The sequence below is a fragment of the Coregonus clupeaformis genome, chromosome 36, assembly GCF_020615455.1.
Source record: "Coregonus clupeaformis isolate EN_2021a chromosome 36, ASM2061545v1, whole genome shotgun sequence".
Classification (NCBI taxonomy): Eukaryota; Metazoa; Chordata; class Actinopteri; order Salmoniformes; family Salmonidae; genus Coregonus; species Coregonus clupeaformis.
In genome coordinates, this window is record NC_059227.1 from 22,061,270 (window position 1) to 22,086,173 (window position 24,904).

At 47.7% G+C, this 24,904-nt stretch overlaps 1 protein-coding gene across 1 annotated transcript in view; it reads right to left on the bottom strand.

Moving 5' to 3' along the window:
- LOC121552110 (fibronectin type III domain-containing protein 1) overlaps positions 1-24,904 on the bottom strand; it is a 69,293-nt gene that overhangs the window by 33,973 nt on the left and 10,416 nt on the right. The window contains exons 2-13 of the mRNA XM_045211178.1: positions 16,914-17,108; positions 16,520-16,606; positions 13,379-13,447; positions 12,083-12,361; positions 11,829-11,927; positions 9,077-9,194; positions 8,759-8,946; positions 7,824-7,931; positions 4,911-5,105; positions 3,527-4,785; positions 2,030-3,349; positions 1,750-1,861 (exon numbers count right to left, since the gene is read on the bottom strand). Coding sequence (XP_045067113.1) covers positions 1,750-1,861; positions 2,030-3,349; positions 3,527-4,785; positions 4,911-5,105; positions 7,824-7,931; positions 8,759-8,946; positions 9,077-9,194; positions 11,829-11,927; positions 12,083-12,361; positions 13,379-13,447; positions 16,520-16,606; positions 16,914-17,108 — 4,029 coding nt within the window. The remainder of the gene's footprint in view (positions 1-1,749; positions 1,862-2,029; positions 3,350-3,526; positions 4,786-4,910; positions 5,106-7,823; positions 7,932-8,758; positions 8,947-9,076; positions 9,195-11,828; positions 11,928-12,082; positions 12,362-13,378; positions 13,448-16,519; positions 16,607-16,913; positions 17,109-24,904) is intronic.

Here is a 24,904-nt window from a genome sequence, read left to right on the forward strand (position 1 = left end):
TGAGGGAAAAAAGTATTTGATCCCCTGCTGATTTTGTATGTTTGCCCACTGACAAAGAAATGATCAGTCTATAATTTTAATGGTAGGTTTATTTGAACAGTGAAATCCAGAAAAATCCAGAAAAATGCATGTCAATTTTTTTTAAAAATTGATTTGCATTTTAATGAGGGAAATAAGTATTTGACCCCCTCTCAATCAGAAAGATTTCTGGCTCCCAGGTGTCTTTTATACAGGTAACGAGCTGAGATTAGGAGCACACTCTTAAAGGGAGTGCTCCTAATCTCAGTTTGTTACCTGTATAAAAGACACCCTTCCACAGAAGCAATCAATCAATCAGATTCCAAACTCTCCACCATGGCCAAGACCAAAGAGCTCTCCGAGGATGTCAGCGACAAGATTGTAGACCTACACAAGGCTGGAATGGGCTACAAGACCATCGCCAAGCAGCTTGGTGAGAAGGTGACAACAGTTGGTGCGATTATTCGCAAATGGAAGAAACACAAAATAACTGTCAATCTCCCTCTGCCTGGGGCTCCATGCAAGATCTCACCTCGTGGAGTTGCAATGATCATGAGAACGGTGAGGAATCAGCCCAGAACTACACGGGAGGATCTTGTCAATGATCTCAAGGCAGCTGGGACCATAGTCACCCAGAAAACAATTGGTAACACACTACGCCGTGAAGGACTGAAATCCTGCAGCGCCCGCAAGATCCCCCTGCTCAAGAAAGCACATATACAGGGCTGTCTGATGTTTGCCAATGAACATCTGAATGATTCAGAGGAGAACTGGGTGAAAGTGTTGTGGTCAGATGAGACCAAAATCGAGCTCTTTGGCATCAACTCAACTCGCCGTGTTTGGAGGAGGAAGAATGCTGCCTATGACCCCAAGAACACCATCCCCACCGTCAAACATGGAGGTGGAAACGTTATGCTTTGGGGGTGTTTTTCTGCTAAGGGGACAGGACAACTTCACCGCATCAAAAGGACGATGGACGGGGCCATGTACCGTCAAATCTTGGGTGAGAACCTCCTTCCCTCAGCCAGGGCATTGAAAATGGGTTGTGGATGGGTATTCCAGCATGACAATGACCCAAAACACACGGCCAAGGCAACAAAGGAGTGGCTCAAGAAGAAGCACATTAAGGTCCTGGAGTGGCCTAGCCAGTCTCCAGACCTTAATCCCATAGAAAATCTGTGGAGGGAGCTGAATGTTCGAGTTGCCAAACGTTAGCCTCGAAACCTTAATGACTTGGAGAAGATCTGTAAAGAGGAGTGGGACAAAATCCCTCCTGAGATGTGTGCAAACCTGGTGGCCAACTACAAGAAACATCTGACCTCTGTGATTGTCAACAAGGGTTTTGCCACCAAGTACTAAGTCATGTTTTGCAGAGGGGTCAAATACTTATTTCCCTCATTAAAATGCAAATCAATTTATAACATTTTTGACATGCGTTTTTCTGGATTTTTTTGTTGTTATTCTGTCTCTCACTGTTCAAATAAACCTACCATTAAAATTATAGACTGATCATGTCTTTGTCAGTGGGCAAACTTACAAAATCAGCAGGGGATCAAATACTTTTTTCCCTCACTGTAAGTGTGATATCTCCCTTTCTCATAAGGAGGAATAAATAGGGGAGATGAGGCGTCTTGATATACCAACATATTATAAAGCTCTTAGGAATGTAGACCTGTAATACTCCTAGAAACAGTGTTCAATATAACAGAAGGTTAGTTTACAGTATCTCACCAAAGATGGTGCGTCCGTCCTCTCCTAGAACCACCCTCTTGGGTTGGCCCTGAGAGTCCTGGAGAACCCTGCCATTCTCGTTCATCAGGACCCCGTTATCCAAGTCCACCACCTGGAGAATAGAACACATCACAGGGTTGGACATAAGACTCATATGTCATGGGGAAACATTATATTAAGGAGAGTCTGCATAATGGTTAACATTGCAGGTGAAACGATGAAACTGTCTCCTTTCAATCCCCTTTACTTTGGAATAAAACATATCGAGACACAGACATACCCATTTGGCTCCATCAGGCCCAGTGATGTACCTTCGTCCATTAGGTTTGGTGTTGTCATTGGATGTGCTGGACTCTTTGTCACTGGTCGCTGTGAGATTGGGGCGGCCATTTTTACCATTTGCATAGCCGGGCTTGAGGCCTCCACTTGGGGTTTTACCCCTGCGAAGGGGGTCTGACCGGCTGGGGTAGTGTGTCCTTGTCCCCTGGCCCACCACAGAGTCTCTGGATGAGGATGACAAGGATGGTAAGGAGGAAGAGGAGCCCTGAGACCCCTGGCTGCCTCCAGGGGAGATCTGTCTGAGGGAGGGGCGAGAGAGGGAAGGGGAGGAGCCTCCAGTGCTAACACTAACGCCCCCACTAACCCCGTGGTCTGGTTGCGGCAGACTAGAGGAGGAAGAGGAAGAAGAGGAAGATGATGTGTCTGGGATAGAGGAACCTAATCGTGTGCTCTGTGCTGGTTGTGCTCTAAGGGGGAACCTAGAACCTGTCTGCCTGTTTGTGAGCAGGGGAGATCGCACCCTCCCGTTGGGACCTATAATGGGACGGCGGGGGAGCGTAGAACCGGGGACGAAACCGGGCCTGGTTCTACTAGGCGTGGGGTTCCTGTCCACACTCTCGTTGGCCCCACTCTGGGGCACCCTGCGGGCGGTAGTGGGGGCTGAGGTAGTGGTAGTGGTGGTAGTAGTTTTGGGGGCGGGGGTTGGGTCTGTGACTTTCTCATTCCACTCATACATCTCCTTACTCCCCTCATAGAGATAGTCCTCCTTATGGTCATTACTGCTGTCCTCCCTGGTGCTGCTTCCTCTGTGGACGGGCTCACTGGAGTCTCTATGACCACTAGAAGAGGAGAAAGAAGAGGAAGAGGAGGTGATGGGATTCCTAGATCCACCTAGAACGCTATTCCTGTTGGGCAGAGAGGGTTTAAGTGCCCCAGCCCCCACCCCGTTCTTTAACGGGTAGAGGGTGGAGGGGGTTTTAGAATCCTCACTGGTCTCCTGCACTGCTGAGGTCCTTGATGCCCCTGAGGCAGATGCTGCCCCCGAGGCAGCTATCCTAGAGGGGCTTCCTCTCAGGATGGGTCTCCCTGCCCCAACAGAGGATGAGGAGGCTGTCCTGCTCCAGGGAACCCTCCCGTCCGCCCGGGGGGAAGAGAACCTGCTACTGCTCCCCGTCCCTGTTCCAAACCTGCTCTGGTGCCGGTTCACAAAGTGGTTAATCCTGGAGGCAGGGGGAGCAGGCGTCTTGGAAGGAGGGGGAGCTGGGGTGTTGTAGTTGGTCTTCCCCCTCCCTCCCTCCTCTTTCCAGTTTTCCCTCTCTCCTTCCTCTCTCCTGTCTCCCCTCCCTCCATCCTCTCTCCTGTCTCCCCTCCCTCCCTCCTCTCCCCTGTCTCCCCTCCCTCCATCCTCTCTCCTGTTTTCCCTCTCTCCCTCCTCTTTCCTGTCTCCCCTCCCTCTCTCCTCTCTCCTGTCTCCCCTCCCTCCCTCCTCTGTCCTGTCTCCCCTCCCTACCTCCTCTCTCTTGTCCTGTCTCCTGTCCTCCTCAGAAGAATGTGTAGTGAAAATGATCCGGGAACTGGAAGTGGGTTCTTCTTCTTTGGTGGCCTCTGCCTCTGTGACTTTGTAGTCATTGTAGTCGTTATTGTCCTGATGGTGTGTTGAGTGCTGTGTGTTAGGAGTGTGTGAGCCGTGAGTGTGTGATGTTTCTGGGATCTTGCCTCCGGTTGGTAGAGTGGACTGGGACATGCCGGCTGAAGTCGAGGCTGACCCAGGTTTGCGGAGTCCAGTCAGAACTCGACCATTTGGATTCCCTCGAGACAGGATCCCGGGTTTCCGCCTGCCATAACCATATCCACGGCCCGGCAGAGCAGACCCTCTTCCCACAGATGGTGCCTCGGTTTTGGGCTCTGAGACAGCCTGGTCTGGGGCAGGGGTTGAGGTGGAGGGTTTGGCCTCTGTGACACTGGGCTGGTCGTAGGTGTTTTTGCCCTCTGGGTAGTTGGTGACAATGTCGTCCTTCCTGATGGCTGCAGACTCCTGGTTGGGGGATGGGCTGGAAGATGAAGAAGATGAGGAGGAGGATGAGGAGGCGCTGTCCTTTTCTGAATCCTGTGTCTTTGGCTGGGACACTGTCCCTGAGCCTGATGTCCGGGAGAATGGTCTTCGTCTGCCAGAGAGAGGTTTGCGGAGAGGGTAGAAGGGTTTAGATGATGAGGAGCCCTCTGATGAGGGAACTTCTGTTTTGTCATCTACATCCTTCCCTCTACCTCTCCCTCTGACATAGCCCCTGTCCTCCTCAGGTGTAGAAGGAACAACATTGTTCTGAGTCACTGCTTCTTTCTTCTCCTCCATATCTTCGTTAGTGAGCTTCTCCTCCTCTTCTTCTGGAGTAGGTTCTGTTGTTTTGTTCTCCTCCTCCTGTTCATCCTCTGTTTCTGTCTCTCTCCCCTTGTCTCTGGCTGAAGAGGTACCGGCTCCTAGTCGCTGATTGGTCGCCCCGTTCCTGACCGTGCCCCTCACATCTGAGAAGATGCTGTGATAGGAGCGTGTCTTGGTGAGGGGGCGTGTCCGTCTGGTGGCGGGCGGGGCAGATGTGGTCTGAGTGGGTGTGGCCGGCTCCTTGGTCACGTCTTCTAATTGGAGGTTGATGTCATCGTCATGGTAACTGTCCTGTTTGGACGTCCGAGAGGGGGTGTAGCTGGTTCTACGGCCGCCTTGGCTCTTGGTGTGATGAGTTGGCGAGGAGGCAACACTGCTGGCTGGCAGGTAAGATGGAGTATTAGTTAAGTGTACAAACCATTAGGACATTAGAAATGTAACCAACATCACGCACACACACACACACAATCACACACAATCACAAACACACAGTAGATGTGCTTACCAGTCCCTCCAGGCATGGCTACGCTAAAGGCTTTGGTCTGGGGGCCCTGGCCCCTCCTGTTGGTGGCCCTGATCTTGAAGATGTAGCGGTCCCCAGGCTGGAGGCCGTCTACGATGGCTGAGGTGGTGCTGCCGCGGTATGTCACTGACTTCATCCCAAAGGGTTTCATGGCAGGAGCATAGGACATGATGTACTCTGAGGGGAGGAGGACCAGGATCATATTACATATTGGCACCAACAGAAAACACTTGAGTAAATGAGGGACACAAAGTATATAGAAAGCAGGTGCTTCCACACAGGTGTGGTTTCTGAGTTAGTAAAGCAATTAACATCCCATCATGCTTAGGGTCATGTATAAAAATTCTGGGAAGGCCATTATTTTGGCCTTTATTTTGGCTACCATGGCTATGCCACAATAGGATGACAATGTCCCCATCCACAGGGTCACTGAATGGTTTGATGAGCATGAAAACGATGTAAACCATATGCCATGGCCGTCTCAGTCACCTGATCTCAACCCAATTGAACACTTATGGGAGAATCTGGAGCGGCGCCTGAGACTGAGTTTTCCACCACCATCAACAAAACACCAAATGATGGAATTTCTAGTGAAAGAATGGTGTCGCATCCCTCCAATAGAGTTCCAGACACTTGTAGAATCTATGCCAAGTTGCATTGAAGCTGTTCTGGCGTGTGGTGGCATATCGCTCTATTAAGACACTTTATATCAAATTTTCCTTTATTTTGGTAGTTACTTGTACGTACAGTATGTGTTTATTAGAACTGAATATAATGTTGTTTAGTGTTGGTGGATTGATTAAGTAATGAGGTGGGAGTTTGATCAATTGATTAACTGATGGAGTGATATTGGTCAATATGGTGACTGATTGCATGATTGATTGTATTATTGTAGTGTTGTGCATCTTCAGGATGCCCAGTCCACATGGGCTTATAAGACACTGTATTTGCTGTAGCAAAATAAACAAATACCTTCCTAATATTGAGTTGCACCCCCCACCCCCCTTTTCCCTGAGAACAGCCTCAATTCGTTGGGGCATGGATTCTACAAGTTGTCGAAAGCTTTCTACAGGGATGTTGGCCCATGTTGACGCCAATGCTTCCCACAGTTGTGTCAAACTGGCTGGATGTCCTTTGGGTGCTGGACAATTCTTGATACATACAGGAAACTGTTAAGCATAAAAAACCCAGCAGCGTTACAGTTCTTGACACAAACTGGTGCGCCTGGCACCTACTACCATACCCTGTTCAAAGACACTTAAATAATTTGTCTTGCCTATTCACCCCCTGAATGGCACACATACACAATCCATGTCTCAATTGTCTCAAGGCTTAAAAATCCTTCTTTAACCTATCTCTTCATCTACACTGATTGAAGTGGATTTAACAAGTGACATCAATAAGGGATCATAGCTTTCACCTGGATTCACCTGGTCGGTCTGTCATGGAAAGAGCAGGTGTTCTTAATGTTTTGTATACTCAGTGTATATACAGTATAAACATACGTTTATACGGTAGTGACAGACGATTGAGAAAACAAAACAAAATCCTTTCAAGAATACTTATCTTGTTGCATCTTCTAAGCTTTGGAGTTAAAATTTGCAACCAGGAAAACATATTTCCTAAAATAGCCATTCAAGTTTTTCTTCATCTCTAATCCAGAATAATTCCTGTTTTCTTTGCAACATTTTATCAAACAGTAATAGCTCTCAAATTATCATACAAAGTACAATAACATTGCAGTTCATTCTCTACCTACCCTAAATCACAGACTGTACATAGTCACTCTTTTTCATCTATGGCATTGAACCTACCTACTTCAATTGACAGAGGCAGTATCCCGGTTCTCAACTGAGCACACAAGGACCTTTGGTTTCTGGTTAGGTGAGAGGTGATATAAGGTTCTAGATCGTGGTTTTTGATCTGGTTGTAAGTTCTGAGTTTTGGTTTTAGCCATATGTCAGTTGACCATTTTTCTTTGTAGCTTAGAGTTAACTTGTGTTTGATCATATTGACATTGCATAGTAACTTGTTTTGAAATATGTGTTGTAGATCAGCTTCCTTGAATATGGCATTGAGTTCCTTTCTCCAGGGGTAATTGTGTGTTTTATCCCAGTTAAAAAGCTCGTTTGTTATTATGTCTATTCCATAACCTAATCATTTCACCCCTCTGTCTTATTTCACTGGGCTCCCACCCCATGTCACCTTGAATAGCAAGGCTTGGGGCAAACTTATGCACTCCCAAAAAACATTGTATGGCTCTATTCTGAATATCGTTTGCTGTTTTGGATTCTATAAAACCCCAGATTCCAGCAGCATAGTTCACGATAGGACACACACATAAATTATAGAGCTGTGAATATGTACAATAGTCATGGTCTTTACAGATTTTCAGTTTACTTACAACAGACAGCAATGCTCTCCCTGCAGAATCTGATAAAGACTTTATACCCTCTTCAAAGGTCATACATTCATCAAAAAGGAAACCATGGTATTTATGTGAGCTAGTGTAGTTTAGGGGCCCTTGCTCCAAAAGTGAAGTCATGAATACTTCTTACTGTACCCTTTTTTCTGAAGTGCATTATCTGGGTTTTATCTTTGTTAATCATTCATCTCCATTTGGTACACCAGAGATTGACAGTGTTCAACATACATTGCAAATCAAACTCACTCTCTGCTTGGAGGACAATATCATTGGCATACAATAGTATCCCCAAAGTCATGTCATCTAATTCAACTCCAAGATTAGCAAGCTTGATTTGCGGGGCCAAGCAATTAAAAAAAAATGTTTATTTGTCTACACATATATACTGTATATTATTTGAATGATTAATAAGAGGGATACAGTGAAGTCATCTGCTGAATGATCAGAGCAGTATAGTCTCATGTTCTGACCTCGTATCCTCCCGTTGGGTTCCTCGGGAGGGTCCCAGGTCGCCGTGACGGCAGTTCCCTTCCCTCTCAGTGGCTTCACATCAAAGTTCTCCGGAGGACCAGAGGGAGCTTAAGAACACAGAGGAAAAAAGGGATGGAAAAAAGGAGGAGAAATAACGTGTTCCCGAGAGAGAAAACAGGAGCATGGAGAACAGAAGAAGGAAAGACGCCACTTGTAACAGAAACAGTAGTGAAAAACTCAAGTCCTGTTATATGCCAGGCTGTAAACGCTGACATCTCCCTGAACCCTTACTTACTCAGTCAGAAGCAGCTATTTTGTATTTTTTTATTTAGCAGACGCTCTTATCCAGAGCGACTTACAGTTAGTGAGTGCATACATTATATATATCTTTTTTTCATACTGGCCCCCCGTGGGAAACGAACCCACAACCCTGGCGTTGCAAACGCCATGCTCTACCAACTGAGCTACATCCCTGCCAGCCATTCCCTCCCCTACCCTGGATGACGCTGGGCCAATTGTGCGCCGCCCCATGGGTCTCCTGGTCGCGGCCGGCTACGACAGAGCCTGGATTTGCTATGGCACAATATGAATGCTATGCTCATGACAGAGCAGCCAAATATACTGTACGACTCCAGTCTCCAGGATCAGTAAGTGGAGGATGAGAGTGAAACGTTAACTGTGCTGAATTATGACATAAAGCAATGAGATTGAAACTACAAACTGGCAGAGGTTTTCATGAAGGATTGATTGAAGGGAACAATCTGAATGAAATATGGATGAACGCCAAAACCGGTTAGAACTATGATAATTTGTATGACACTGTAGGACTCATATGATTCTCAAGAAAATGCCATTTCCTCTCTTAAAAAATGGGACATTACATGTAAGACTTGGGTTTATCCTATATTTTCAGACAGGCAGTAAGACAACCTACCAGATTCTGGGGTCCTCTGGAACACGGACACACTCCACTTGCCGTGGTTGTCTCCCTGGGAGATTCGGACGGAGAACTCGTACATCCCATCAGCTGACAGGGTATCTATCAGCAGCCTCCTCTGGTTGGTCTCTTTGTACTCCCATCGAGCAGACTCACCCTTCTCCCTGTACTTCACTGTGTAGTGTCTGGAGAAAGGAAAATACATTACCTCTCTCACACACTCATACACTTACACACTCACACACACACACACACACTCACACACGCGCACACACGCACGCACACACACACACAGAGACACGAGCCCACTCTCACCTGGAGCCACCAGGTAGGACCTTCTCCATCTCGATGGCTGGGTCCACCCAACTGATGAGGACAGACTGAGGGGACATTACCCTCACACCGATGTCTTTGGCCACATACTCCTCAGGCTCTGCATGGGGAACAAAGAACACTAAACATGGTCCAGAGGTCTAAGTAGAATTGCAGCCCATTATCAGCCTGAAAACATCATCCTGGAATGTCTTTTGAAAAAAGGTAAAATATTACAGTAGCTGTCGTTTTTCTCAATACAATTCAGGCAATGGGAAAGGATGAGTGCCACAGGATTGACGTTTATCTCAATACATTGCAGTCAATGGGAGAAGATGAGTGTCACAGGCTTGATGCCTAAGTGAATACATTGCATTCAATCGGGCAAGATTTGCATCACAACATGGACGCATTGAGAAAGGCATCACAGACATGATACCATCCTCTCTCTCTCTTTCCCTCCCTCCCTTCTCTCTTTCTCTCTCTCTCTCTCCCTTCTCCCCCCTCCATTATATCTCTTAACTTCTTCCCCCCCCTCCCTCTAATCTTTATCTCCTTCTCCCTCCTCTCTCTCCCACCTCCACCTCTCTCTCCATTTCCCCACCTCCACAGACAGTACATTGACGCATAGATATGATTCAACGGTATTGACACTTAAGTCAACACATTGCATTCAAGGCAAAAGGGTTGGTGATAGAGCTATGCTGGGTAAGTTGGTTGAAAGATTCAGACAGACAGACAGACAGACAGATCCACTCACAGACAGACAGCGAGAGAGAGAGACAGAGAGACAGACAAACAAACAGACAGACAGGCTTCCTGTCCACATCCTGGCTCAACCCTAACCCTAGCAACAACCCTAACCCTAGCCCTCCACATCTTGACTCAGCTCTTGGAGTTAGGGTTGAGCCGGGATGTGGACAAGAAGTTAACGTTAGGGTTGTGGCTAGGGTTAGGGTTGAGCCAAGATGTGGAGATGAAGTGAGGACTAGGGTTAGGGTTGAGCAGGGAGATATGAAGCTAGGGTTAGGCTTAGGGTTGAGGCTATGTTTAGGATTGAGCCGGGATGTGGCCTGTCTGTCTGTCGGCCTGTCTGTCTGTCTGTCTGATCACAGGAAGTGACATAAATATACACATTATTCCCAATATACCTTATATACTGTATATCTACACATTGAAATAAAATAAAACATCACAAATCACCCATACAAACAGAAAAAGAGTTATGAATTCTTGAATGAATTCTGAAGAGGATATTGGTCTTTTTTTTAACTTGAAACTTGAAACTGTGTCTGTCTGTCTGTCTGTCTGTCTGCCTGCCTGACTGTCGGCTTGCCTGCCCGTCTGTCTATCTATCTGTCTGTCTGCCTAACTGCCTGCCTGATTGTCTGAGTCTGTTTGTCTGTCTGTGTCTGTCTGTCTGTCTGTCTGTCTGTCTGTCTGTCGGCCTGTCTGTCTGTCTGATTACAGGAAGTGACTTAATTAGGGGTCATAGGGGTGGTTTCGAAGGGTTAAAAAGGTTTAATCTTCCCAAATGTTACATATTTATGACCGGGGGACCTTCATGACCCAGCAAATTTGAAGTAGACCCAAAAGCATTTTTGACCTCCATTGGAAGAAATGGTCTTGCAGTTCAAGAAGCTAAGAGCCTTGTTATGAATTCTTGAATGAATTCTGAAGGGGCTATTGGTCCATTTTTTAAAACTTGAAACAGTCTGTGTCTGCCTGCCTGCCTGCCTGCCTGCCTGTCTAACTGCCTAACTGCCTAACTGCCTGCCTGCCTGCCTGCCTGCCTGCCTGCCTGCCTGCCTGTCTGTCTGTCTGCCTGCCTGCCTGCCTGCATGTCTGCCTGCCTGCCTGCCTGCCTGCCTGCCTGCCTGCCTACCTGCCTGCCTGCCTGTCTGTGTCTGTCTGTGTCTTCATGTCTGTCAGCCTGTGTCTGTCCTGTCTGTCTGTGGGAGAGAGGAGCGAGAGGGCGAGAGGGAGTCAACAGACAGACAGAGGGGAGAGAGAGGAGGGAGAGGGAAAGATGAGAGGAAGGGGAGGTAGGGAAAGAACGAGGGAAAGAGAATGGAGGGGGGAGGAGGGAGAGAGAATAGAGGAGGAGAGAGAGAAGGGATAGTGAGGGAGAGGGTGAGAGAGGGTGATGGGGTGAAAGAAGGGGAAGGGAGAGAGAAGAGAACGAGGGGGGATAAAGAGGAGGTAGGGAGTGAGAGAGAGACAGACATGAGATAAACGAGAAAAATGTCAACCCTTTGACACTCGTCTTTTCACATTGACTGCAATGTATTGAGAAATACATCAACCCTGTGACACCCATCTTGTCCCATTGACTGCAACATATTGAGAAAAACTCAACGCTGTGACACTAATCTTTTCAAACCTTTGACACTCATCTTTTCCCATTGACCACAATGTACTGAAAAAAACCTGTCAGCTAGTGTGACATTTTACCTTTTTTCCAAAAATGTGCCAGGATGATGTTTTCCTGTGATATCATGTTGAGAATTGACTGAAAATAAGTGAAGTTACTATCATTCCTTAAATGCAGTCTGTTTTTACATCGCTACTGTATATTGGGAGAGGTGTTGAAATGGTTTAAAACTCTAAAATGTGTGTGGCTTGAGTGTTGTCTGAAGATGAGTTCCTCGCAGCTGGATGTAGTTATGGGTGGTTATAAAGGCTTCTAAGGATGTTATAAAGGCTTGTAAAGATGTTATAAAGGCTCATAAGGTGGTCATAAGGTATAACCTACCTGGGGGAGTTTTTTTGGTCAGGGTGGCCCTGTTGCTTGGCACGCTCCGCCCCGTGGCTCTCTGTGCCTGCAGTGATACCACATAGATGGACTCAGACGCTACGAATAGAGGGACATACCAGACACATAGGCCAGCGTTTACACACTAGGACACACTATGGATGGACACACTACACATACTGTACATACTGTTCACACAATAATATTCTAAATGAGGAGCAAACAGAGTGTGAGAGAGATCCAGATGCTCTTACCTAGTTTGGTGTTGTGTATGTTTCTCTGGTCAGCCTGTGGCTGGGTGTGGTGGTGGTGTTGGGACCTCTGGTCCAGCAGGGGTGTCCCTGCCCTGGCCCTCTCTGGCTGACGAGGGCCGGAGGATGATTGGGGAGGTCTCCGGATCTGCTGCCCCCTGGAAGAGGTCAGGCCTGACGGGCGCACCGTCCCATCAACTCCTGATCCTGTTCCTGTCCTCACAGGGATACTCACAGGGGAGTCAGGCCTGGGCCACACGTCTGGAGTAGGAGATGGACGAGCTGGAAGAGAGAGAAAAATACAGCTGAAGTTCAGTAAGATCATAAGGGACAGTATCTCAGGTTGACATGCTGAGGTAACTGTGTGAGGGCCAGTACCAAGTCTTAAGAAACGCTATTATCACTTCTATGAGTTTCTATCTCATCATTATGTTTTGAAATGTTTCAAATGCCATGGGGAACTTAGGGAAACTCCCCAAATGTCCTACTTTGCCAAAAGCCCTTCCTCTCCAATAATCAGTGTCTGAGACACTGTAACCATGGGAGATGTCACAACGTGGACACAGACAGGGACCAGGGACCACACAGTCTCTCAATGCTCCCACTTCCTGCTTCTTACTTCCTGGTGTAATCATATGATGTCTGACTCCAGCCTGGACAGCCATCTCAGACAGACAGCCAGACAATCCCCCAATCCGTCTTCACCTCCCTTCCCTTGCTTCGCTGGCGTGCCGAGTGATAGCACGGGCAACATAAGGAAAAACATTTCCCTGCCTTCTCCTCATCTCTCATCCCTCTGTATCTCATAATCATTGTCAGATGAAAGGCTCTCTGTCTTCTTTCCCTCAGAGTAAATGTATTCCTATGCAGCAGTGGTTGATACAGTCCTGACAAGTCAGACAGAGTAGATGTGGGCATAAGATAGGGTCAGACAGGGTTAGTCAGTGGACTTTATTACTTGCTGGATCAGTGAGGGAGAGATGAGAAGAGGAGAAGTGAATAAAATTAGAGGTCATAGGAGTTGGGATTAAAGGAGGATAGGACGAGAGGTCCTGGCACGACAAAGTCTGTATGTGAGAGGAGCATCGACTCAACAATCCTCCGACTGCCAGATATCAGCCTCTGTGTTTCCTGGAAGCCTGGATATCCAAGGTGCTACGGGCCAGGGCAGACATACCATTGGTTCGGTTAGATAGAGCCACTGCATAGACTCAGAGCAAAGGGAGAAGAGAGGGGACTGGGCTATGTTTCTCTGTCTAAAACTAAAATGCGAAGGAACACTATCCATTTTGGTGTTACCAGGAGATGATGCGTTGACAGGTGCCCCGTCCACCACTGCGAAGCCATCCAGTTTGACCCATTCACCACCTGGGGAACAGGTAAACATACACAGGTAAACCATAGGGTCTTTGAAATACAGGTGAGCTTTCTATTATGTACATATTATGTACATGTACATATTACCTCAATTACCTCGACTAACCAGTGCCTCCGCACATTGACTCTGTACCGGTACCCCCTGTACAGTGGGGAAAATAAGTATTTAGTCAGCCACCAATTGTGCAAGTTCTCCCACTTAGAAAGATGAGAGAGGCCTGTAATTTTCATCATAGGTACACGTCAACTATGACAGACAAAATGAAAAAAAAAATCCAGAAAATCACATTGTAGGATTTTTAATGAATTTATTTGCAAATTAAGGTGGAAAATAAGTATTTGGTCAATAACAAAAGTTTCTCAATACTTTGTTATATACCCTTGGTTGGCAATGACACAGGTCAAACGTTTTCTGTAAGTCTTCACAAGGTTTTCACACACTGTTGCTGGTATTTTGGCCCATTCCTCCATGCATATCTCCTCTAGAGCAGTGATGTTTTGGGGCTGTCGCTGGGCAACACGGACTTTCAACTCCCTCCAAAGATTTTCTATGGGGTTGAGATCTGGAGACTGGCTAGGCCACTCCAGGACCTTGAAATGCTTCTTACGAAGCCACTCCTTCGTTGCCCGGGCGGTGTGTTTGGGATCATTGTCATGCTGAAAGACCCAGCCACGTTTCATCTTCAATGCCCTTGCTGATGGAAGGAGGTTTTCACTCAAAATCTCACGATACATGGCCCCATTCATTCTTTCCTTTACACGGATCAGTCGTCCTGGTCCCTTTGCAGAAAAACAGCCCCAAAGCATGATGTTTCCACCCCCATGCTTCACAGTAGGTATGGTGTTCTTTGGATGCAACTCAGCATTCTTTGTCCTCCAAACACGACGAGTTGAGTTTTTACCAAAAAGTTATATTTTGGTTTCATCTGACCATATGACATTCTCCCAATCCTCTTCTGGATCATCCAAATGCACTCTAGCAAACATCAGATGGGCCTGGACATGTACTGGCTTAAGCAGGGGGACACGTCTGCCACTGCAGGATTTGAGTCCCTGGCGGCGTAGTGTGTTACTGATGGTAGGCTTTGTTACTTTGGTCCCAGCTATCTGCAGGTCATTCACTAGGTCCCCCCGTGTGGTTCTGGGATTTTTGCTCACCGTTCTTGTGATCATTTTGACCCCACGGGGTGAGATCTTGCGTGGAGCCCCAGATCGAGGGAGATTATCAGTGGTCTTGTATGTCTTCCATTTCCTAATAATTGCTCCCACAGTTGATTTCTTCAAACCAAGCTGCTTACCTATTGCAGATTCAGTCTTCCCAGCCTGGTGCAGGTCTACAATTTTGTTTCTGGTGTCCTTTGACAGCTCTTTGGTCTTGGCCATAGTGGAGTTTGGAGTGTGACTGTTTGAGGTTGTGGACAGGTGTCTTTTATACTGATAACAAGTTCAAACAGGTGCCATTAATACAGGTAACGAGTGGAGGACAGATGAGCCTCTTAAAGAAGAAGTTACAGGTCTGTGAGAGCCAGAAATACTTATTTTCCACCATAATTTGCAAATAAATTCATTAAAAATCCTACAATGTGATTTTCTGGATTATTTTTTCTCAATTTGTCTGTCATAGTTGACGTGTACCTATGATGAAAATTACAGGCCTCTCTCATCTTTTTAAGTGGGAGAACTTGCACAATTGGTGGCTGACTAAATACTTTTTTCCCCCACTGTATATAGCCTCGCTACTGTTATTTTATTTTACTGCTGCTCTTTAATTATTTTCTTTTTTCTTTTTTTTTACTTAACACTTTTTTTATTTCTTTAAAAACTGCATTGGTTAAGGGCTTGTAAGTAAGCCTTTCACTGTAATGTCTACACCTGTTGTATTCGGCACGTGGCAAATAAACTTTGATTTGATTTGATTTATTAGTACTGGAAAGTATGATGTTATTGTTACAGACATTTCAGTCAAGTTGTCACTCTCTCTCTCTCTCTCTCTCTCTCTCTCTCTCTCTCTCTCTCTCTCTCTCTCTCTGTTTCTCCCCATCTCTCTCCCTCCTTCTGTCTCTCTCCCTTTCCCTCTCTCCCTCTCTTCCTCTCCATCCGTAAGTCATATTATGGGCATGTTGTTATAATAGAGCGCTAAGTCTGGCCAGACGCATTAATGATGCAGAAGCAACATGGTGTTATTTACGGTGACTAATGCTGCTAGTATGCTGTGGGAACAGATCGATCTGCAAGGAGCACATCGTCTCACACACACGCGTGCGCACACACACAAGCGTCTGCACTGATTTATGTGAATAGTGTTGGATAGACCGCTGGGACCACAACACGACACACACACACACACACACACACACACACACACACACACACACACACACACATCCAGACATACATGCAGTGAGCAACCACAACTTTGACAGATGGGGTACACAGACACACACACACGCATTGACGCACACACGCACAAGCTCAAGCACACACACACCTCCCGGTCCCTCCACACACACACACGCACACACACACACAGACAGAGAGTCAGTGATTAACCACAACACATGGGTTTGGGTTATTGGACCGAGGCTGAGATTGGAAGGGGAAAACAAGGGCTGGCCCCACGCTTGGGCTGCTGATGAAGTATAGCCCTGTGATGCCAAGCTCCAAGCTCAGAGGAAAATGGAATAATGACAAAAGCAGGGTTGGTAGCTTTTATACTGCAGCAACTGCTGCTGCCTATGTGTATAAACACTTCAGGTCTTGAATTGGGTTTTATAAGGTGAGATTAAGAATAACCAGAGAAACCCTTAAAGCCCAAAAAAGAATGCCCCAGTAAAAATCTAAAATAACTATGCTGATACTGCCTCTCAGTGCTCATGTTTTAGTTGGGGTTTGTTGTGACTGTAAAAACACTGTTAGCCCAAACTACACGTTTAACAACATGTGTTAAAATAGGTCTCCCACCTTCTGGTTTACAGTGGAACACGTACTGCCAGCACGCATACACGCACACACACGCATAAACGCAAGCACATGCACATGCACACACACACACACACACCTCACCTCCTGGTGTCTCTGCTCTGTACACAGGTTTGCTCATCCCCTCCTCGTTCTCGGCACTCATCTTGAGAAAGTGCAGAACTCCGGGCTCTGAAACACACTCCGTAGTTTAGGCAAAACCTCGCTCTTTCTCTCCCTCTGTCTCTCTAACATTCTCTCTCTGTGCTCCACTCTGCCTGTCTGTACCTCAGAGAGAAAAAGAGCTCCTGCAGAGAGCAGACTAAGAGATATCCCCATTTGGTTTCAATCATCTCTCTCTCTCTCTCTCTCTCTCTCTCTCTCTCTCTCTCTCTCTCTCTCTCTCTCTCTCTCTCTCTCTCTCTCTCTCTCTCTCTCTCTCTCTCTCTCTCTCTCTCTCTCTCTCTCTCTCTCTCTCTCTCCTGCCACTCTCTCTTACCTACATCCTCCAGTACCTCAGACCGTCTGTCCTTGTCCACCTTGATGAAGCGCAGTGTCCTCATGGACTTGCCGTAGCCAATGTTGTAGCGGTCCACCGGCCGACCGTCCAGCTCATTGGGAGGTTCCCAGCTTACCCTCAGGCCCTTGTCCACCGACGTCAGCTGCACGTTACGCGGCCGCAGGGGCTTATCGGCTAACACACACACACACACACCCCACACACACACACACACACACACACACACACACACACACACACACACCACACACACACACACACACACACACACACACACACACACACATAAAATGTTCAATAAATTAAAGCATTCTAGAATACTAAATGTTGGTAGATATTCAAAAGAAGGAGGAGAAGGGGTTGATCAATGAAATGAAAACAAGATTTCTGTCTTCTTTTTACCTGCATTTATTCCAAACAAAGCAAATACCAGTATAATACAATTTTAAAAAACAAAATACATATGGAAAGAAAACATTTGTGATCTCTTTGTGTATCCTTTCTTTTGATAGTGTTGAAAATGTATTAAAACATTAATATAAAACTCCCAATGTAACCTGTATGAATGGAGGGTGTGAGTGTGCAGTTGATACATCTCCAGCAGTTGATAATGATTCAGCATCGATAACACTCCAGTTGTGATGCTCACGAAGAACATAACATAACTGAATTCATCACGATCACAAACAATGCCAGTAAGACTGCTATTGATTTTCTTTAAATACACCTATTGTTTGCACAGATAACACATCTTCAGCTGATTCTTATCTTCTGTAATGCCAAAATACATGTATTACACATAGTCAAAGGGGTGCACAGGAGTTATGGTTACAGTACATATGTATCTGCTAAGTGAATATGAAACATCATGAAGTCCTGAACTGTCTAAAGATATCCCCATCTGATGCTCATGATCAGTGTGCAACCTCTCCAACAGGGTGGCTTCATCATCACATTCACTAACTGTCTGTAGAAGTCTCCTACAGTAGTTTCCAGGTGTCAGTTCAGTTAGAATCCTCCTCGCTCATCAATTCCAGGTGGAAATCAGGGTTTCATGATCCAAAACAGTTTGTGGGAGCCACTAGTAACTCCTGTCAATCCAACTGCAGTAAGCAGGCTCCCAACTCTTTATTGGACTGATCTGTTGTCTCTGCCTTCCTCTATATTTTTCCTGTGTGCTGAAAGCGCTTCTCATCACTATGTCTGCTTACTGTATGATGCAACCGCTCTGGCGCCTAGTCCAGGAACACAGAACCTAACACGATAACTGGAGATACATGTGTGTGTGTGAGAGGGAGAGAGCGACACAGTGTGTGTGTGTGTGAGAATGTGACACAGTGTGCAGTGTGTTTGTGTGTGTGTGTGAGAAAGCGACACAGTGTGCAGTGTGTTTTTGTGTGTGTGTGTGCCTGCATGATTGTGTGTGTATGTTTGTGTGTACGCTAGACAACGTCTTAAAACAAGAACATAAAACTCTACCTCTTTATTACTCCTTCATTAATTCAGGCTTAAGATGGTGTGTGCCTCATCAGCTGTTGGAGACGTACAGTAAGGACATAACTCTGGAGCCGCATCAAACACAGGCGCACTGTTTCCAATAAAAGGCAGTATTACGTAGGAAGAGATTGGCTCCTTCCCTCCCTCTATTCAGACATCGATCTATGATTTGGCTTGTTTGGAAATGTATGATCCGAGGACGAGGCAGGAGTTCTCATTGAATCAAGAGTCTTTAAAGTGCAAAGATCACTGTCTAATAATAAACCATTTATGGAGGGAGCGAGTTAACTGTGAAGCTAATATCATAATCTAGATAGTCTGGCTGGAGTTCAAGAGGTTGTAGTGTAACTGTGGTAATTATATTTATGCTGTTTTATAGCGTCATACTAATTTGGCTTTTATTTGTTTATTCCCAAGATAACCCTAAAATACTGTGCATGTGTGTTTGTGTGTGTGTATGTGAGAGAGAGAGATTATGATAGTTTGACTATGTAAGGAATGAGGAAAGTTTTAGTGTTGTGTAAGGGGAAATGTGTGAAAGTGTGTGTGTCCCTGGTTTTTAGGAAAGTGTGTGTGTGTGTGTGTGTGTGTGTGTGTGTGTGTGTGTGTGTATTTATGTGTGTGTGTGTGTGTGTGCAACAGAGCAAGCAGCATGTGCAGAAGTAAGCCCTAAGGTCATGTCTTAGCCTCTTCTAAAAATTGTCTTGGAAACCCTCTGGGTCATGCACCTGTGCTTCTCTGCAGGTCTGATTTGTATAGCCTGCCAACCCCTTTTTCCCCACAACACACACACACGCATACACACACACACACTGACCTCAATATGTCCTCTAACCCACATACAACCCTCCACAAATTCACAGAACCAGTGAAACCATGGCCCAATATCCCTTCCTCATCCCTTCACAAAATCAATACACCAACCCCAAACCATCATGACATCATGGTTCTCTATAACCAGCAGAGGGTAATGAGTAAAACTACACTGCAATGATGCCTACTGCTAATCCTGTGAATTAGGAGTTCACCTTTTCTCTCTATACAAACACATTTCCTCTAACACACACACTCTCTACACACACTCTCTCTCTCTATCTCTGTGACAGATGTTCACATCGCCCAGGTGCTACCTGTTTACCCAAACATAGCCACGCCCAGAGATGACATCATGACGTGAGACCCATCAGCGGCAGGGTTGACGGACACCTGAGTGACACGTGAGAGAGCCTGGGTCGGCCCCACGTCAGGTGATCAAACACTTTCGCAGTCGACACGCTGGAAAGTATTAGCTACATGCTTTCTCTCCCTGTCTGTAAGTCTCAATACATGTTTCTCTCTACCTGGATTTTCCCCTGTGTTACAGTTCAAGCCCAAAGCTCAATCTGAGATCTGCCAATCAAGTGCTCCTGTAGAATTCCTCTTGGTGAGGTGGAATGGAGAAATTCCTGTGGCTTGTGAGGACATGATTCCCGCTTTTCCCCTTCTGCTTTTCTCTAACTTGAATCTCTCTTTCTCTCTCTCTCTCTCTCTCTCTCGGTCATCCAACCAGTGACCTCCTTTCCACTCTGTTCAAGAGCCAGGTCCCTCCCCAGAACTCCTCTTACTCTGTTCATCACAATGCTAGTGCCAGACTTGGCTAGGCTTTTGGGGATTTTAGACTTTTGTGCTTTTACTAAGTGCTTATCGTAAGAAATGAATAGCCCTCAGTACTATGTGGAAGTGTGGAGGAGTGAAGAGGAGTAAAAGAGGAAGGGGGAGCAGTGGACAAGAAAAGGACTAAACCACAACAAACAGCATCTAAGTTTGTAGACTCAGAATTCATTGGATGACCTCACTCACTAAGCATGTACTGTCTGAGAGAATGAAAGAGAGAGAGAGAGAGAGAGAGAGAGAGAGAGAGAGAGAGAGAGAGAGAGAGAGAAGAGGGGGAGGGAGAGAGAGAGAGAATAGAGAAAGTGAGTAAAGACCGGAATTAGAAATAAGAAAGTCAGACAGAGAGGGTTAAGAAAGATTTAATGAGAAATGGAGAGAGATAGAGAGAGGAGATAGGGGAGAGAGGGTAAGGGAGAAGAGAGGTGTAACGATCCCGGCAGTCTGAGTCGGGTCCTGTCTGTGGACTAGTTGTTATGTTCGTGATCTCCAGTTTCCCGAGGGTTCTGGAACGCTCCGGGGAGCTCTCTTGATTTCCGCACCTGCATCCCATCAGCAATCTGCACACCTGGTCCTGATCATCACCCTTCTTAGGCTCTGGCCTAACATCCATTCCCTGCCGGATCGTTAGCCATGAACAGTAGGTTTACCAGAGTATCAGTCTTAGAGCCTAGCGTTAGTTTTGTTGTTTTTGCACCTTGTTGGTTTGTTGCTTACTTACCCCCGTTTTGTTCCATCTGCAGTCACCCGTCCGGAACCTTCATCCAACCTCTGCCTGGTGGTCGGCGGCTGCCGACCCAGGATGGGATCAACCACTGCACCCCCAACAACTAATCAACGCCGCCCGCTCTGTTCCCTGGATTATTCAGCATCACTCTTGAACTTGTAAATAAACACTCACCTTCGTTTCAACTTACCTTGTCCTGGTCTGCTTCTGGGTTCTGGCTTAGCAACTCGTGACAGAACGATCCGGCCAGTAATGAACCCAGCGGACCTGGACTCTGTTCGCCATGCCATTACCCAGCAGGAGAAGATGTTGGGCCATCATAGCACGGTACTACAGGAGATCGCGTTGTCAGTTCGGAACCTTTCTACCGGTCTGACGGAGGTCCAGAACCAACGCAAGTGTCCGGTGGAAGATCCACTACCGGTTTCACCCATCTCGCCTGCCGCTTCTGAAGCTGTGTCCTTCCGTGAGCCCAAGGTTCCGACGCCGGATAAATATGAGGGGGAGCTGGGAAGATGCCGTTCCTTCCTTATGCAGTGTGGATTAGTGTTCGATCTACAGCCCTACTCTTATGCCACAGACAAGGCTAGGATAGCCTTTGTGATTGAGTTGCTGCGTGGTCGAGCGCTGGAGTGGGCTTCAGCCGTTTGGGAACGACAGGATCCCTGCATGGCTTCATACCAGGGGTTCACGGCCGAGATGAGGAAGCTCTTCGACCATTCCGTCCGAGGGAGGGACGCAGCTAGGCGCCTGTTTTCGCTTCGCCAAGGAACTCGCAGCGTGGCCGACTTCGTGATCGAGTTCAAGACGTTGGCTGTGGAGAGTGGGTGGAATGAGGAGGCTCTGCAAGCGGCCTTTTACCAGGGTCTGTCGGAGCAGCTCAAGGATGAGTTGATCTCCTATCCGAGCCTAGTGACCTGGACAGCTTGGTAGCCTTGTCTATTCGGGTGGATAATCGAGTCCGAGAGCGAAGGAGGGAGAAGCAATGGGTTCCGTCCAACCGATCAGCTTCTCAGGTTCCAGTTGGGTCGTCAAACTGCGCGGCTCGCTAAAGTTGGGAGGACTTTTAGCGAGCCAGTTTCGACCTCTCAATACCTCTGTCAGACCCCGTTTCCCGGCTACCCTTATGAACAGGAATCAGAGCTTAGCGATTAACGCTTTTATCGATTCAGGTGCCGATGGAAGCTTTCTAGATGCCGAGTTGGTGGAACAGCTGGGGCTTTCCAAGGAGCAATTGCCGGAAGCCATTGAAGCTACCACTCTGGACGGCAGTAGTCTGGCACGTATCACGATGAGGACTGAACCGGTTAAGATGCGGTTGTCGGGGAATCATTCTGAGATGATTTCATTCTTCATTCTGCCGTCTTCCCAGGTTCCTCTGGTCCTTGGATACCCCTGGCTGAAGGAACACAATCCCACGTTCGATTGGGTGACGGGCAAGGTAACGAAGTTGGAGCCTTGATTGTCATGCTAACTGTCTCAAGACTGCCTGCCCCCATTCGGTTCCCAGTCAGGTGATTGAGGCTAAACCCCCAGATTTGTCCCTGGTTCCCGAGACATATCACGATTTGGGGGAAGTTTTCAGTAAGCAGAAGGCTCTGTCACTCCCTCCCCACCGACCATATGATTGTGCCATCAACCTGTTCCCTGGAGCTGTCTACCCCAAGGGAAGGTTATACAGTATCTCCCGACCTGAACGTGAGGCTTTGGAGACCTACATCAAGGAGTCCCTAGCTGCTGGTCTCGTTCGTCCCTCGTCATCACCCCTGGGGGCAGGATTCTTCTTTGTGGGTAAGAAGGATGGCTCTCTTCGACCGTGTATTGATTATCGGGGGTTGAATGACATCACGGTCAAGAACAAGTATCCCCTGCCCTTGATGAGTTCTGCCTTCGACTCCTTACAGGGTGCTACGGTGTTCACCAAGCTAGACCTACGCAATGCGTATCACATGGTCCGGATCAGAGAGGGGGACGAGTGGTTGACGGGTTTCAATACACCGATGGGTCACTTCGAGTATCAGGTGATGCCGTTTGGACTGACCAATGCTCCAGCGGTATTCCAGAGTATGGTGAACGACGTCCTGAGAGATATGATCGGTCTCTTTGTGTTTGTTTACCTGGATGACATTCTGATCTTCTCGAAGGAACCTTCCGACCACGTCCAGCATGTCCGGCAGGTTCTGCAGCGATTGTTGGAGAATCGCCTGTTCGTGAAGGCCGAGAAGTGCGAGTTTCACGCCCACACGACATCCTTTCTCGGGTACATCATCTCCAGGGAGAGATTAGGATGGACCAGGAGAAGGTTAGAGCGGTTCTGGAATGGGCCCAGCCCGGTACGAGATTGCAGCTCCAGAGATTTTTGGGGTTTGCGAATTTCTACCGCAGATTCATCCGGGATTACAGCCGTGTGGCCGCTCCGTTAACTGCCTTGACTTCCAGTATCAGGACCTTCAAGTGGAATCCGGAGGCGGATCGAGCGTTTCTGGATTTGAAGAGGCGATTCACCAACGCACCGATTCTCTCTCAACCGGACACGGCCCGTCAGTTCTGTCGTTGAAGTGGACGCGTCTGATGTGGGAGTTGGCGCCATCCTGTCGCAGCGATGCTCCACGGACAGTAAACTCCATCCCTGCGCCTACTACTTCGTCGCCTTTCGCCTGCGGAGAGGAATTACGATGTGGGTAACCGGGAGCTTCTCGCGGTGAAACTTGCCTTGGAGGAGTGGCGCCACTGGTTGGAGGGGGCGGAGCAACCGTTTATTGTCTGGACTGACCACAAGAATCTTGCTTACGTGCAATCAGCTAAACGTCTCAACTCCCCGTCAGGCCAGGTGGGCGTTGTTTTTGGACGATTCAAGTTTTCCCTGACGTTCCGACCTGGATCTAAGAACGGCAAGGCGGACGCCTTGTCCCGGATGTTCTCCAAGATGGAGGAGAGTGGGTCCAAGACCGAGACAATTCTCCCCGGAACTGCGTCGTGGGGAGCAGTTATGTGAAGATTGAGGAGGAGGTGCTGGCGGCCCTTCGGACTCAGCCCGGTCCCGTAACGGTCCACCCGGTCGGTTGTTTGTGCCTGAGTCGGTTCGTCCTGCTGTCCTCAAATGGTCCCACGCCAGCAAGATGGCTTGTCACCCTGGCGTGGCTCGGACAATGGCGTTTCTTCGCAGACGTTTTGGTGGCCTGCCATGGCCGAGGATACTCGGGGTTATGTTGCTGCCTGTCCAGTGTGTGCGCAGAATAAGAGTACCAATCGGCCCAGCTCTGGACTACTTCACCCCCTTCCTATTCCCCGGCGACCATGGTCGCATCTGGCCCTGGACTTTGTCACTGGGTTGCCCGCTTCTGAGGGGAACACGGTCGTTCTGACTATCGTGGACAGATTCAGCAAGTTCGCCCACTTTGTGCCTATTGCCAAGCTTCCCTCTGCCTCGGAGACGTCCGAGATCCTGGTTAGGGAGGTTTTCAGGGTCCACGGGTTGCCCAGTGATATCGTTTCCGACCGTGGCCCTCAGTTTACCTCTGCTGTCTGGAAGTCCTTCTGTTTGGCCATTGGAGCTACAGTCAGTCTCACATCTGGTTTTCACCCCCAATCTAATGGTCAGGCGGAGAGAGCCAACCAGAAGATGGAATCCACGCCACGCTGCCTGGCCTCTTCCAACCCCACCTCCTGGGTCTCTCAGTTGCCTTGGGTTGAGTATGCCCACAATACTCTCCCTACATCTGCCACTGGGATGTCTCCCTTCCAGTGCCTGTATGGCTACCAACCTCCCTTGTTCCCTTCTCAGGAGAAGGAGCTCTCAGTGCCTTCTGTTCAGGTCCATATTCGTCGTTGCCACCGGACCTGGCATCGGGCCAGAAAAGCACTCCTTAGAGTTTCGGACCGGTATCAGCTCCAGGCGAATCGTCGCCGGATCCCCGCTCCCACCTACACCATCGGAGATAGGGTCTGGTTGGCCACACGGGATCTTCCTTTACGGACTGAGTCTAGGAAGTTGTTACCGAAGTTCATTGGTCCGTTTGTGGTGGAGAAGGTGATCAATCCGGTGGCAGTTCGACTCAAACTCCCGAGGACGCTCAGAGTCCATCCCACCTTTCAT